The 17,459-nt window shown below is 34.8% G+C and overlaps 1 protein-coding gene across 1 annotated transcript in view; it reads left to right on the forward strand.

Moving 5' to 3' along the window:
* The first annotated feature begins 8,589 nt into the window (after positions 1-8,589).
* The window catches only part of LOC117780834 (protein O-mannosyl-transferase TMTC2), a 42,958-nt gene continuing 34,088 nt past the window's right edge, over positions 8,590-17,459 (forward strand). The window contains exon 1 of the mRNA XM_034617505.1: positions 8,590-8,683. Coding sequence (XP_034473396.1) covers positions 8,622-8,683 — 62 coding nt within the window. The 5' untranslated portion in view covers positions 8,590-8,621. The remainder of the gene's footprint in view (positions 8,684-17,459) is intronic.

Consider the following 17,459-nt stretch of genomic DNA (forward strand, 5'->3'; position numbering starts at 1 on the left):
GATTAGTTTTGTTTTTAAATATAAATTTTTTAACTTTTTGAAATTAATAGCTTAGAAAACTCGAAAATTGTAAAATCTAAATTTCAGCATAATTATGAGCATATCTAAAAATTACTTTAAAAGTGTCTTTTTAATAAATTCTTGACTTCGTTCTCGTTCTAATAAGAATTCCAAAATAAAGAGTTTGCAATGTCAACGTTTTATTAGAATTTCAATTTTGAGTCACATCGAATCGAATCGAATGGAAATGAAATGAATGTGAATGTGAATGAATGTGAATGTGAAGGAACTGGAAACTGAAAACCAGAAAAAGGAAGTTCAATGCAACTTTCGATTTTGGACTAGTTTATGTGTGCTGAGAGGCTGCAGTAAAGTCAGTATACTTCCTTTTCCCAATCCCAGTCCCAATCCCAGTTGGTTTTCCTCACTTTCTCCTTGCTTCCTTTTATATTTACCAGTTGCAGTTGCAACTGCAGTTTGTAGTTGGTCGATTGGTAGTAAAAGCTGCAACTTTGTCTGTTTCATGTTGCATGGAGTGTGAGAGGGGAGAAGGGAGACGGAGAAAGGGAGAGGAGGGGGAGAGAAGGGTGTTAGTTAGGGCTCTGGCATTGGTAACGGCTTTGCCAGCTGCTGTAATTTTGCAAACTGCTCTTTCTATCTCTCTTTCTCCAGCTTCCCTGCTTCCTTTTGTTTTCTCACTCTCTCTCTCTCTCTCTCTCTCTCTGTCTCTTGTGTCTCTCTATTTAAATGCTAACCTTGGCTCAAGCTGACAATTTATGTGTGTGTGAGTGTGAATGTGAGCATTACCACAGTGTGTAACCACAACTGGCACACACACCCACACACTCACACCCACACAACAAACACACAACAAACACACACACACACACATTTATACACAGACAGAAAAATATCCAAGTTTCCAGAGTTAAGTCAATCGTAAATATAGAAATCCTAGATATTTTTAAACCAAATACAACATAACAAATACTGAACAGTGTAAAATTCAAAATACTTAATTTAAGCAACATTTTTTGAAGTAATAATTTGGTTTATTTGGCTTAATACTTTGGTTTTCGGGCTTCTTTAAGACATTTTTAGTAAATTTATTAATTTTAAATTCTAAAATTTACAAGTTTGCTTAGTAATTAAAATTTTAAAAAGTAAAAAATTTCTGTTTAAAAACAAATTCATTGAAACTAATAATATTTGTAATTAACATTTTAAACAAAACAAATATATTTAGACCCATACATAATAAAACTACAGGTGTCTAATAAGCTTTTTTTTAAATAGACATGTAGTAAAATTTTATTTTATATAATTAACATATTATTGGCTTTTATTTGGCAATTTTAAAGCTGAGTCGTTGTTATTTTATTCACATTCCGTCTTAATTTGAGAATAGTATACTGAATTTAATTTTTTTTTATATTAAGCATGTCTTTTTTTTTCAGTGTACCGACACACACACATGCACAGCTGGCTGTTAGCTGATCTCGATTCAGGGGTTAGTCCTTTTGCCATTGTTTTTGGAACCATGGCAGCTGTTGTAACCCATTCTTTCACTCCATGTCCCATTCACACTACCTCATTGTGGCAGAAGAGGAGGCAGAAGCGGAAGAAGACGCAGCAGAAGAGACTTTCAAGTGGACTCGGACTCTTCGCGTTATGCAAAACTAACTTTTTCCATTATTTTGCTGCGTACCGCTGTTGCTCGGTAAAACTGCTTTTGCCGCTGCTGCTTGTGGTTTTTATTTATGGTCTACTATTTTTGTTTTCATTTTTTAGTTAGTTACTCGACTGGTTGCCTTTACTTTCTCTTTCTCTCTCGCTCTCTCTCGCTCTCTCTCTCTCTGCTCTGTGTAAACTAAAGCCAACTGCAAAGTTTTGACAACGCTTTTCGGTTATGCACAGCCGATGCTGCCACGCCCCTTCGCCCTCGCCCTTCGCCCCTCAAAAAATTGGGTCGGCAAAAGCGAAATTTATGTCGCAGCCGCGTGCAAAGTGACAGCGAACAAATTGCCGCGACACAACAAGCCATGTAAAATCTAAAATGTAGAATGTAAAATGTAGAATATAAAATGCAAAATGCAGAATGCAGAATACAAAATTCAAAAGTGGCAAAGTTTTCTGGCTGGCGCTAATCAAGTGCCGGCAGCAGAGCGTCAGCATCTCCTAATTTCTTGTCCCATATAGTAAGTACCAAGTGTAAACGAGGGTGGACTGATAAGTCGTTGACCTTAGCAACTGAATAAAAAAGAGTAAACTTTTTTTGGCTGGATCACACTTAGTTTCTAAAAGTCACAAATTGCAACATTTTTCAATTAAATTAATTATCTGTTGCATAGGTTTAATTTTTTGCTAATTATTACAATTCTTTAAAAATTTCGATAAGCAATTCTATTAAAAACAGCCAAAGAAAAGGTCGCTGTTGTTGAATTTTCAGTGATTTTATTCTTTGGACATATTTTCGTAGTTACATTATTCGATTGTAATACAAATATTTTATACTACAATATATATATTACTTTGTCTTACCACACAAAAAATTTGTCTTAGCTATGTTGTGGGAATTTTTCAACATACTAGCTCTAACCGTTTGGTCTGTACAAAGATCAGTCAGTCAGTCAGGACAAAAAGATTTACAAATAGAGACCATAGTGGCTTTTAATACTTTATATACAATATTTAAATGCATTTTAAATATATTTTTTTAGCATTTACAAATAAAGCTATTTTGACCATTTTATAATATATTTACAAATTGTTCCTCCAAACCTAACATTCACTCTCTACTCGTATTATCTATTTCTAAATTTAGTACAATGAAATTTCACCAAAATTTTGGAAAAACTAATTTTTTAGTATCTTGAAAATTGGTTAGCAAAATCAAGTTGATGAAATTGACTGTAAATTATTTCCATTGAGAAAAATGTATTCCTTCAATATGTAACAATATATATATATATATATATGTATATTCTATTCTCTGTGCAACTGGGGAAATCTGTGTCTAAATGCGCCACAAGTTTTAATGTTTTTTGAAACCGAACTTGAATTATTGATAAAATACTTTGACAGCATGTGCTTACATTGTGGTGCCTCCTCTTCTTGTCTCTTCTGTCTCTTGGGTGCCACTAGACACAGACAACACTGTAGCTACAACAACTACAACAGCAACTAAAACTGACACAGTGTGCAAACAAATTTCCAACTCGTATGCTCAAACTTATTTGATGCACTTCAATTCAGTGCGAACCCAAAAACAGAGCTTCTGTATTCTCTTCATCTCTCTTCTTCTCTCTTCCGCTCCTTAGACATTGATAAATGTTATTTTGCTAAACTTGTTTTTAGAACAACAAATAAACAAAATGGCCAGAAATGTAGAAAGTAGTTTTCAGCGTTCTAGCGTGTTCCACTTTTTAGTCCTAGCATTTAAAAAGTGCAAACGGTTCAAATAAGTTGGTCAGAAAGTGGGAAATAGGCTAATAAAGGCAGGTGAGAAAAAATGTCAAATGTTTCCATCAATATTGGAATCTAAAATGAGTTCTAGGAATTTTTTAACACTAAGCTTGGCTTTTAAAATCATTTCACCCGCCCTAATATATATAGTTATACATTTATTTTTGATATTATTCGAAACTTGAGTCAGTATTTTGCGTATTTGTTATACTTTTATTTTTTTTTAAATAGTTACATTATTTTTATTTTGTCTAGACTATTTTTATATTTTTGCAAGTTGAGTTTTCTTGACCAATTTTCTTTTCTGACAATAACTGCGTCTCTTAAATCCCTAATTAAATTCTCGAAACAACGAGTTATTAAAGAATTAATTAAAAACTCGCAATGGCAGCAGCAGCAACAGCAGCAGCAGAAAACTTCTGTGAGAAAGTGTTAAGCACAAGCGGTTACCAAAAATTTGTTGTTTGCTTGCCCAAAAAAGTTTGGTTCGCATCCTGCGACACAAGTCGAAAGTCGCCACAAAAAAGTGAAGTTTTCTCTGACAAACTTTATAGCTTGTGCAGCTGATGACCTCAGGCTGCCTCAGTGTCAAGTAACGGCAGCTGTTGCAACACTCACTCCCTGCCACATACTCAGCTCTCTGTCATTGGAGCGCATCTGAGCAGTGCTTTGTAATTTGCCGAGTGGCTTTCTTTTAGCCAAGTTCACATTCTTGCCGTATAATCAATGGTTAAGGTTCTGCCACCACACTGCGTATACTCAATGCTTAAAGGCCAATCAGCAGTTGGCCAAGTGCTAATAACAACATTCCATGCCAAAAGGAACAGACACCTACATCTAAATTGTGCCGTACAATGTGGCGTATGCGCGATATGTGTAATTTGGTGTCGCCCACACAGACAGCTAATTATAGCCGAAAAGCGCTAATGATATTCAATTTCAATTTCAATTTCGCTTTCAACGAGCCACTGCGAGTTCCTTATTCCGCGTTTTGTCCAAATGTCAAGCTTGCGGCCAACAAAAGGGCTATAACAAGCAACCAAACAGGCAACAACAGACGTCAAACTGTCAAAACGCGCGACAGCGAGACAAGTGACAGAGACGGAGAGAGAAAGTGCGAGACAGACTAGAGACTAGATACTGAGCAATACACAGAGAGAAGCATTGCACTAAAATTATATAGAAATTATATTTATGAAGTAGTTGCGATACTTACAATTTATTTGATATTATTATATATATTGATAATTTGATATTTGATAATTTTGCTATAACCTGTGTTTTAATTTAATGGCACATTCCAAAAAAATTCGATTCTACTGCCCAAATCGTTTAAGCCATAAGAAATAATACAAAATTTAGCGACTAATAAACAAAATAAAACATAAATAATAATTTAATGTCACACTTTAAATCAGGGAATAACTACGCAACCGATATCGAAACCGTTAACCGAAACTAACCGTTTCTTTTTTAGTATCGAAACTTAAGCCGTAACCGAAATTAATGCTCTAACAGTAAAGTGGCTACGCCAAAGAGTTGAGCAACTTCCAACTGTCATAACTTAATCAAAACTGGGCCGATTTTCAAGCGGAATGTCACTTTTATCAATGTCACCATATATCGTAATTAGTATAAAACAACACTTTAAATTTGATTCTGAGACCTTTCATTTTCTTGTAAAAATCATGTCAAAATTAAGATAAATATTGACTTGTAAAGTTGCTAGGTCAGAGGCTTGAGCAACTTCGAACTGACAAAACTTGAACAAAACTGACCCGATTTTCAAGCAGAATGTCATTTTGATCTTGGTTTGGCCTTTAAATTTATTTTGCATTCAAATTTTGTTAAATTCGCTGAAAAAATAAAAAAAAAAAGGAGGCCGGTCTTTGGGCATTTCAAGTTTTAACTAGACTCGTTCGCTCCGTGTAAATGAATATAAATTTAGAGACAGACAGCGGGACATGAACACTGTCGTTAAATTTTGTGACACCGGCAATCGCTTTAACTTTATCGAGCTGCATCATGTGAACTTTTGCAGCTGCTCCGTGAAATGTGAAAAATTATAAAAAGCATAATGGAAATCAAAGGCGGGTCTCTGACAACGGGATAACGGGACAACGAGGAAATCGCTCAATTGGACGTCTAACTGACAGCTACACATTATCAAATATTTATGGCCAGTTGACCGTCGCAATGTGGTCAGTAGGCGGTAGGCGGTAGTTGGTAGGCGTGGCTGCTTAGCTCATTGAAAACATTTGGCCCATTGAGAGAAACATTGACACCAACGCCCCGAAATGACATTTCAAGCCAAGAAATGGAGAAACCTTCAAAAAATACAGTTCACAAAAAAAAAAACAGCTGCTCTTAACGACACGAGAGCTTTACAAAGTGCGTGAGGGAGTGAGAGAGAGGGAGAGTGAGAGAGAACACACATGACTAGCTATAAACACGAGACGCAGAAACCGGAGGCTCATTTATAATTCAGCAAAGTAAAACATTGAAATAATGAAATTACACCTAAAGAATTTGACGGTGACTCGACGGACAGACGGACAGACGGAAGACGGCGGGACAGACGGACAGACGGAGGACAGATGCCTGGAAATATGAGGGACGAATAAATAAAAATTTAATGAAAACACGTATACGCAACATGCGCCGTCACCATTTTAACATCCCAAATCGCAATTGCCATCGGCGACATCGTCGTGTTTTGCATGCGTGAAGCATTTTGTCAGCATTTTTGTTAGCCTTGCATTGTAAACGCAAATAATTGAATTTCTCTCAGCGAAATTAAATTACTCGACAATTTTGTCCCAACTGCGCCCACTGGCAAAAAGCCTTTAAAGCGCCCTCTGGCGGCGAGCTGAAATTTGTTTTTGGAACGGGACAAAATGCATTTTAAATGTGCATAATTAAAATAAATGCAACAAATGATTTAAATTTATTAAAATGTTTGCAAAAAGCCACAAACAAAATCCAGTAAATGCAAGCGGGTGTGTGTGTGAAGAGCTAGATAAAGAGAGAGAGAGAGAGAGAGAGAGATAAACACAATAAATGTTAATGACAATGCATAAAAGTTCATTACTCGCCGAAACATAAATATATAAAATAGTTAAACAAACAGACAAAAGATGTGACAGTTGGGAATGCAGATGTTGCTTTCTATTGAAAAAAAAACAGCTCTTAAATATGAGCATATTTTAGTCATGATTCCCCATGCGTATTAAATTCTTAGAATAACTTAATTTGAATTCAAATATTGAGAAAACAAAACTAGCAAGCAATTAACTTGCAAATAAAAATTAGATCAGATTAAATTAGATTATATAAAGAAAAGTTTAATTTGAATAACAAAATACAAAAATTACAAATAGCTGAAATATTTTATTATTAATTGATTGGTTTTTCCCCCTTTTTATTTTCTACTACTGCTTAATATTTTCGATAAGTTAAACTCATTTTCTTAAATTTTTTTGTATTCTTGTTTAAAGTTACCTAAAATTGTTAACAAATTCATTAATACTTGTACATTTTTTCTTATATTAATGAATCTAAAATATTGGTCAAAAGTCCATTATATCTCGTATATATTTTCAAATAAAAATAAATTTAATTTTAGGTTTTCAACGACGAATGTATTCCTTAAATTTTAAAATTTGTTATTTTTCCAGTCTTATTTAGCTGGCTTCCAATTTGATTCGTAGATTTATTCAATACTTTTTTTTAGGTTCTAAAAAAGTATTCTGCATTAGTATGAAGTAACATTAGACCTATACCCGTAACGAGTTTTATATCATTTATGTATGCACCGTCAAAATGACAGCAATCAAAGCCACACACTCGCACACTCACTCATGCATTCACCGTCACATTCACAGTCACATTCACATTCACATTCAAATTCAGATTCACATCGATGCGAGGCGAGTTACATAAAAAGTGACCACTAATTAACCTAATTTCTGGTATGAATACAAAAAATAGGTTGACTCACTAATGCATCGATGTTAGTGCGTGTACTTAGATAGACACGTGTATATATATATGTGGTATACATGTAGATTGGGTGATAAAACATCCACGACATGCAATGAGGAAATTCGAACTAAAAAACAGAAAAAAAAGAAATAGTAAAACGCCCACAACTAAAAACCAATGACACCATTTATTTTTATTATATTGCATTTAAGCTCCGACATTTTTGGTAATTATTTATCAATATCAAATTATTTCAATATTAATTCAAACAAAACTTTCAATAAGCCGTAATTATCGACGAATGTAGATCAAATAATCACATTTTAGCAGCAGCAACAACAATAGAAACACAAAACGACAAGAAAATTAATTATGAAAATACAAATAGAAATAATTTACCATGAAAATAACAAAATGATTTCCCAGTCGCAGTTTCTCTATACAAAAAGCTCCACATAAGTATATGATGGTGTGAGTGTGTGTGTGTGCATGTGTGTAAATGTCGTGTGGTGTTAGTGTGCGTGTAATTGAGGTTAAATGAGCACGAAATCATTTTCGGGCATTTATTTTGTATATAATTAGAAAATTTACTAATGGCGCTGAAAAGTATGCTATAAAATTTTTGAGTTTCAAGGTTTGCAAAATTGACGTTCTTGTTTGTTCTTCTTCTTTTACTTTTAGCTCTGCTGTTATGCAACCGGAAGCCTCAGCATCTGTGCCACTTGCAACGTGCTACATGCCACTTGCAACTTGCTACTTGCAACTTGCAACTGCATCTGTGCCCGGCCGCAGAGAATGCAAATAAATGCAACGAATACGAAACTCATATAAATTAGGAAAATCAACAATAACAACACACACACACACTAACACACATGCACACATACAGGCTAACGAAATAAAATCACATAAAATGCAACGAAATCTGCTGCATGAATTAAACAACAACAACAACAACAACAATTGCCAGCAGACATACATGAAATATTCAAACTAACTAAAAGCAAGGCAATTCATAAGAAAATTCTCAACAAATCCACAAGCACAACTCAAGTGTGCTCTTGGGCATGCCGCTAATGGAGCATCGCTTGGCTCCAGCTCCAGCTCCAGTTTCAGCTTCAGCTCCTCGACTTTCTCCATTGGCAAATCTGGCAACACTGGCACTGAGCAAAATGTTTGCCAAACTGTGGCCTTGGCTGAGAAACGAGACGTGGTCGAGGCTGCATAAATTCAAGTAAGTTTCATTTCTTTCTCTCTACCAGAAATTCTAATTAATTTCTATAAAAATATATACAGAAAATTGTGCAGCATTTGTTCAAGTTTCTTTTGTGAGTTTCACGATAAATTCTTAAGCAAATGTGTTGTTAAAAAACTAGAGAAAGTTCTTCGAAATGCATAGTTTTCTATTTTAAAATAATGAGACTGATTTTGTGGTTAAAATAGGAAAATAAAACACATAAAAGTCCTACAAAAATGATTGAAATTTTTGAGCTATTTAAAATCTAAATGGACGAGGCATAACAACATACCTGGCCAAGTTCAATTCTTATAAATTGAACTAAATAAATACAAAATGAGTTGTTGTTTTTTCTATACTCCATCTGGATTGAAATGCATTGTTGAGAAAGGTAAAACAGTCTTACCTTATAGTACATGCAATTAAAATCAAATTGATTAAGAATTTTGAGAAAAAAAAGAAAGAAATTAGTTGTCTTTCATTTCCTTGTTATTTCAAATTGACGGTTAACTTAACCTCATCAAATTTTAATTAGTTTTAATTAACACACAGAACAGAAAAACAGAACTTGATTTTGCTTTAATCCTTACAACACAGTTAGATAAACATGACAGGAAATGAAACCCAGATTACAAAAGAAAATAAAAAAATATCTGTCTACTGCGGTATTTTTTTTAAAACGGACACGATTTTATATCTGCAGTTTTCTCAGTGCTATTTATAATCCCAATAGACGTACCTGGCTGACAGGGAAACCCACTTGAAATCTCATTTTGTAGTCATGACGTTCAGCTTTAAGTGGTTTAAAAATAGCAACAGTTGAAAGGGGAACAGTTTTTGATTGGGGTTGATTGGCGTCTTGATTTGAGCTTACATTCAAATTGAATATTATTAAATAATAACACTGCTTGCCATAATTATCTACAGATTGTTGCATATGAGACTCGCTTATTGGACCCAAGTAACTGTCAAAAGTGTCCGGAAAATCAATGCGACCCAATCCCATTCAGAATCAAAGGCTGAGTCACCAGCTGTGGCAATAGTCTCCTCTCCCCTCCCCTCTCCTCCCCAGCCCACAGCCACGCCCCCTTTTTGGGGCTAGTACATGACCAGCATCAATAAGTTGTGAGGCATTCAAACTTTGGGACAAACAGCTGCTGCTTATTTGTAGCCACTGTGAAAATGAGCAAGAAAATTTATTTACACACACACACATATAGAAAGTTTCAACTGTGTTTGGGGAAAGGAAGAAATGTTCAGGGGGGGGAAAAAGGAAGCGGGTCGAAGGTCGCCTGGACAAGTCGATAATCACTGTCAGGGAGAAACGATTTCGAAATGGACTCAACACTGCAAATTTGAGGTTAATGCACAAATAAATCAGCCACAAATTGAAAGACATCAAAACTGGCTAAGCACGTAGTCAAAGAAACCACTTTGAACCACTTGGAGCAACACCAGAAAAGTCCAAAAAATGAAAATGAAAATGAAAATGGAGACAGAAACAGCAACAACTGATAATTATTAACGCTCAACTGCGTCTCAATCAACAACATTTTATCTGGGCACACTCAGGCCTGGTTGAGACCAAGTTCGAGAAGACAGACGACATAAAAATATAGAAGGGGGACACGAAGAGAGATAGAAAAAGAGAGGAAACCGCTAGCTGATATCGTGTGCCTGCTAACTTCCGATTTCCGTTGCGCGCTGTGATTGAGCGCCGCTTTATTTCCTGTCAAAACGCCAGCTCTAAGATAGGCGCCAACAGTGTTGACAATTTTGGTGTTTTTCCCACCAAAATAAGGGACATTTTTGCTGGCTAAAATTAAGCGAAACTATTTCACCGTCGGTGAATTTGTCACTCATATAAATCGCAGATGTTGTTTTCAATGAATCTGGTCACACTCTGAACCGTTTCCATTACAAAGTCCAACGAGTAAAAAAAATATAGAAAATTGATAATGAAACCATTCAATTTGCTTAAAATCGAGGCTGCAAACCACCAAAATTTTGGTAAAGATTCCAAATATAGAGCAAGATATAAGTAGGTTCAATTCGCAAATCAGATATACACGTACTCCTTGATCCCAAGGTTGGGGTTCGATCTTTGAAGCTTAGTTAAATTATATACAAAAAATTTTTTTTCTATTTTTTATTGTTTCTTGTTGTAATCCTATTAATTTTTCTATTAAAGAAAAATTTGAATTTTTGTAATTATTCTAAATTTTTTTTTATAAGATTTAATTAGGACATAAGTTGATTCCAAGTCTCAAATAGTTGCATAAAATTATAAGAGCATAAAATGTATATAATTTAATTTTTTCGAACCAAATCTATTATTTTACAAAGTGCGGAATACAAATTCAAATGTTTGACTAAAAACCTGAACCGTTTTTGCGAAGTACGTTTCAGAACTGTTTTGCAGCCTTGGTTAAAATAGGTTTGCTGAGTTTTTAATGGAAATTTTGTGGTTTTTTAGTGGTTATTAGCAAAAATATTGGTGTTTTTTTTTCATAAGGGGCAACACTGGACGCCACACGGGACTTAGAACAGCGTCGAGAGGAGAGAGAACCGAACACACTCTTTCCGTTGCTGGGCCATGATAAACTTATTATGTATAGTCTTCACTTTTTACGCAACACGCAAAAGGGAGCTGACAGTGTCGATTGTGGATTGTGAATTGTGGATTGTGAATTGTGGGCTGTGAATTGTGGGTTGTGGACTTGATAGCCAAAGCGTGACTGCCTACTTCGAGTCGGTTAAAGTTTTAGATGTCACAGCCTGAAGAGAAGTTAGAAGGGAAAAAGATGGAAGAGGGTAAAAGGAAGAAAGGAGAATGGGGTAGGGGAAAGGGAAGAACTGTTGGCATCAATGTCAGTGATTTATCACAAGGCAAGGCACATAAATAAACACCGGCCTGACACTCGGCGGTCTTGGGAATTCGGCATTTGTTGCTACTTTTTTGACAGTGCGTTGCTTCGATTTGCTTTACGCATCAATGGATTTATTCCTGGCCAGGCAACAGCCTCAACATCAGCTCGAACTGAAGCTGAAGCTGAAGCTGAAGCATCAGCTCCTCGAGTTTCCTTTTCATTTGACGCTTTGTGCACTTGACTTTGGCGCTGTTGTTGTTGTTGCTGTTGTTGCTTCGATTTGCTGCCTCTAACGACCCTCATTGTTTGACACTTGGCGTTGATTTTTGAAATAGCAGCCAGCTTCATCTCCTGCGTCTCTTATCTTATCGCAAGGATAATGGCAGACCCGCGTTCCTGTTGCTATGTTCTTGCCTTTGCTCCTGTTAGCCCAGTAACTGAAAGATACTGGGATAATGGGCTTGTGACAATTCTTGTCTGACTGTATGAAGAAGTCGATACTTATTGGAGTCCATTAAACTTCAACAATTCGATTTTAGAGACACGTATATCAGTTTAAAGTTACATAAATAAATTTAAGCAATCACAGAATTTTATACAAGGAAAATAAATAGTACATCTCACTCCAAAGAGCTAAAAAAATACTGGCTGATCAGAAATTTAGTTGTTATTAAATTTGAGCAAACAATAAACTGAAGAAATTTAACAATATATTTTTATAAATTATTTTAGATACATTAGTTTTAATGAAATTTGTTTTATATCCCGCGTTAAGGCAGGGCTGGACATTCGAAAGATTCGATTTTTGTTAAATTATGTGTGAATTCAGATAATATTTTTAAAATTTAAAATGTTTAATTTTATTAATTTGTACTTATTTTATTTATTTAATTTATTTTACTTATATTATTTGTTTAATTTAATTAATTTATTTAATTAATTTAATTTTTTTAATTTATTTTATTTATTTTATATACTTTATTTATTTTATTTAGAATCGGGTACTGGGCATCTTACAGTCGAGCAACTCAGCTGCAGCCAGCTTACTTGTTTTTATTGTTGTTGTTTTGACTGCTGCTGGTTTTTGGCTTGCGACATTATTTTCACTTTATTGAAAACTTGTAGCCAAAATTGATTTTCTGCGTCTCCTGACGTAGCATTGCGAACCCAGGGATTTGACATTTTCGCTGTTACCCGCCCGTGTTCTCGCACTTTCCCCTTCCCTGCCCTTCACTGCCCTTCCCTTCCCTTCCCTTCCCTTCCCTTCCCTTCCCTTCCCTTTCCTACCCCAATCACTTGCTTCCCTATCCTATCCCAAAAGTGTGTGTGTTTTCTTGCCTGTCTTTTTGCTCGTTTTGTTTTCTACCAAATTTATTTCACATTTAGTTGAATACTTTTTGGCATTTGGCTTGAAAATTTCGCATACATTTATTTTAAAGACTGTAATTTGGTTTTATTCTCATGCTAATGTCTTGGGCTGTCTTTGTCTGTCTCTCTCTCTCTCTCACTCTGTGTCTCTGTGAGAGTTTCTCACGCTCCAGAGAGTGACTTGCACTTGTCGAAACGGATTTGGGGTCCTGACTTTATTCGTTGGTGTTATTAAGTATTCATTTGTGCACATTCCGCTCGTAATGTGTTTTGGAAATGAAGTGAAAATGCAATTTTTTACTCAAATGCCCAACGAAATCAATTGAATCACTTAGCAATAAGCATCCATTGTCTTGCATCAAATTCCCGCTTTAACCGACAATTTTCCAATATTTTTTCTCTTCAAATTTTCCGCATTTGTATTTTCAATTGAAATTCGATTTATACATAAACAATACTTTCCATTGTGCACAAAAAATGCAATTTCGTGCAATTCAAAAGTTGAACAACAGTAAATGAATTTATGAATGTACTTCGAATATTCGAATATTCGTTTATTCGCTGGCAACTGTAAGAGATGTCCATGTTCCATGGCCTTTTGGACTGTTATCTCTTTTAGAATATTTTATATAAATTGTGTTATTCGGTCGCCATTGTTGGCCTGGCCAAGAGTAGAACAATAAAAGCAATCAGTGCTTAAAAATCAAATTCAATTTGCGCATATTCAGCATATTCCAGCACACTCGTATTCATATTGTTGTTGTTTTTATTTATTGTAAAAGGTTCTATTTTTATTTTCATAAATTTATTTTCAAAATTTATAACAAAAAAAATGACTCAAAAAATGTGGAGTACCAAGGACACAGAGAGAAAAATAAAGGTTAGCGTCGTTGGGAGCTGGCAAATCATAAATATTCCTGAATCAACAGAATATGATGAAAATCCATAAATCATTGTTGTGGGCCAAGTTGGGTGTTGTTACCAATTCCCATGTAAGAGAAGCTCTTGCAAGGATTTCGAATGCAAATCAACTGTGCCAAAACTTTACTACTACCAAGTGCACAGCAGTCCTTCCCCTTTCTCCTACTCCTCCCTTTTATTCTCCTCCTCCTTCGGCTCCGCCAACTCCACTCGGGCCGAGCAAACAAATAATGAAGACGAATGCAAACAGCAGACAGCAAAACACCAAGCAAATAGCAGGCGAGTTGCCGAACTGACGAACGGAGGAGTGAAGCAGTGGTGAATTCAGGAGGAGGAACAGAAAGTGTACAAATTTAAGCAAACAAAAGACCGAAACCGAGCATCGAGTTGAGAAGAGTGAAAAGTGGAGTGGGAATGCGGCTTAACTCCCAGCTAAAGTGCAAAAAAGAAAACAGCGGAAAATTCACGAAAAGCAGCCTTTTGTATTGTTTAATGCGATAAGTTCATTCGCAGCAATTTCAGCTATTTTCATAACGCCTTTTGAAATTTCTTTAACATTCAAATACTTAAGCAGTCGAAACTTGTTCCTCTGCATCCCTCGATTCATCGTATTTTAAGCATTTTATAGCCAAGTTCCCCGTCCCCAGATCTAGACACAGATTAAGACTTTCTAAATTCCCAATTCTGGAGATAAAATATTTTTTCAAATAAATAATTAAACTTTAATGCAGAATAAAATAAGAGGTAAATCCATGGTCGAAATGACATTACCCTTGAAAATCGGTTCTGTTTTGACAAAGTTATGACAGCTCAAATTGCTCAAGCCTCTGCCCTTGCAGCTTTACAAGTCAAAATTTATCTTAATTTTGACATGATTTTATACAAGAAAGTGAAAGGAGTTGATTAAAAGTGAAAACTTGAGATTTAAATTTTTGAATTTTCGAAACTTCAAAGGGGGGACTCTTGCCATCAAAATCGAGTGTTGGTCGAAAATAATAAAATTTTCTAAATGAATTATATTTGAATACAGAACGAATAAAGAGGCCAAACCATAATCAAAGTGACATTCAACTTGAAAATCGGTTGGGTTTTGGCAAAGTTATAACGGTTCAAAGTTGCTCAAGCCTCTAACCTACCAACTTTACAAGTCAAAATTTTTCTTAATTTTGACATGATTTTTTACAAGAAAATGAAAGGTGTCAGAATCAAGCTTAAAGTGTTGTTTTATACTAATTACGATGTAAGGAGTTGATTAAAAGTGAAAACTTGAGATTTGAAATTTTGAATTTTTGAAATTTCAAAGGGACCCTTACCATGAAAATCGAATTCTGAAAAAACTGGCAACAAATTTTTTTTTTTTAATTTATAAAATTTTAATGCAGAAAAATTTTGAGGGTCAATCCATTATCAAAATGATATTCCGCTTAAAAATCGGTTAAATTTTAATAAAGTTATGGTTGATTGAAGTTGAACCTTGACCTAGCAACTTTACAAGTAAAAATATTTGTTTATTAAGTATATAAATTGGCAGTTATTTTTAAGCAGACAAACATTCGCCAATTTAAACATATCCATATCTTAAATATCTTATTGCCAGACTCCAGACTAGACACAGATTCAGTTGAGGGAAGGAAGACTTTAATTTAACTGTGAAATGAGTTTTGGGGGTTGAGAGTTGAGAGCGTGAATCTGTTGCAGCGAATTTACAATGGAATTTAATTGTGTGCTACAATTTGGACTCGGATGCGGACACGAATTTGGTAGTTGGCATTTGTGCCAACGTTATCAAGCGTAAAATTAAACGATTGCAGTCGACGGCTAATGTGAAAACGTAGTTGAAATCAGTGCCAAGACGAAAGGAAGCAGCAACAAGGGGTAAGGGGCAACAAAGGGCAACCAAGCGTGATTGAAGCCTCCCTCAATGGTGACCTTTTGGCTGGTCTTCTTTTTTTTTGGTCAGCTTAACTACATTTTGGTTGTTGTGCTGTATTAACACGTGGTTGCAGCTCCGTTTTGGCCAACAGAAATTTAAGAGACATTAAAGCACGTCTGACGGTGAATTGCATCAGGAATTGTGAGCACGTAACGGCAAAGAAATAAAATAAAGCAAATTTACGCAGCTTCACAGCTGTCGGTCTGTATAGTGCCGTACAGTGTACACTGTACAGCAAAGACCTGAAATCTGGCCACCCGGCACACAATTTATAGGACAGAGCACGGAATTGGAGAACCTGAAGGAGGGAAAAACTGAAAATTAGTGATGCAAGTGCAAACTCGAGATTTAAATCGAATTGTAAAATCGGAATAAATAAATAGAGTTGTAGATATATCAGTAAATAATGTATAGACTGACAAATATCGCATTTTTTCAAAATAAATCTCTTTTTTTAAATTAATTATTTTAATAATAAAATTTATTTTTCGTCAAACGTTTTAATGCCAGCTTCATTTCGATAGATAATCAAAATATGATCGGAATAATAAGTTAAATTAAAGGCCGAGTTTTTGATGTTTCGATGTATTTTTACATCACTAATTCAAATTCTGCTTTGTGTTTTGTACTTTGTACTTTCTGTGTGTTCTTCGGGCAAACTTGTCGCCATAAAACTTGAAATTGAAAAACTTTTACTTTAAATTCGAAATATGTACAATACGTGTGTGTGTGTGTGTATTAGTGTGTATTATTTGTTTGTGTGCACTGCTGAATTGAGACAAAGGCAAACAAAGGAAGCCAAAAGCGAAAAGCAAACTCAATGGCCAAGGCCAAAAAGGGAAGTCGGAACACTTTCGCCTGATTACAAACGCGCAAATGATGCGTGCCTAATGCGAATCGGGGCCAATTCGAAGCGGAGACGACCCTCCCTTCCCCTCTCTCTCTCTCTCTGTTTCCCTCTCTTCTCTCTCTTTAACACTAACCACAGCGGTGGCAACCAAATTGACTTTGCAACAAGGGCCACAGCATTTTTCCATATGCATGAGTCTCGCCTAAAAGTAGGCAACATGACAGCGCACTGACAGGCACAAAATGCCGACAGCAATTTTTTAATAAAAAAGCCAAGGGGCAACTTATCAAGAGCTGCGACTACAAAATATCCTATAATATTTAGAATTTTTTTACAGCCAACTGACTGAATTTTTAAAACCTATGAAATTATGTGATACAAAAATTTAAAATTTGAAAGAGTCTGACTTAAAAAAATATTTTTTGTATTGTAACCTTTCAAAAATTTTAAGTTGAGCTGAAATAATGTTCAAATACTGAAATAATAAATGAAAAAATTTTAAAATGTATGCAATATATGTAGTAATTTTTATGAATAAAAAAAGTCTATAGTATTAAAAAAATATGTTTTAAGATAATGATAAAATATTTGCCATTACCTGTTTCAACTATTTCAAAATGAAGACAAAATTTTATTATAAATAGACATATTGTAATCTCCAAGTTTTAAGGAATCAAACCTAAAACAATGATTTTAATATTATTTTGTGACTTAATATAGCGAAAATTAAATTTAAATATGAAATTTATATAGCTATTTTTTTTTACAAAACGAAAATTATTTAATAAATATATTATACTTCAAAAAAATTTAATTTTCATATAAATGACT

The sequence above is a fragment of the Drosophila innubila genome (assembly GCF_004354385.1).
Source record: "Drosophila innubila isolate TH190305 chromosome 2L unlocalized genomic scaffold, UK_Dinn_1.0 4_B_2L, whole genome shotgun sequence".
NCBI classification, from domain to species: domain Eukaryota; kingdom Metazoa; phylum Arthropoda; class Insecta; order Diptera; family Drosophilidae; genus Drosophila; species Drosophila innubila.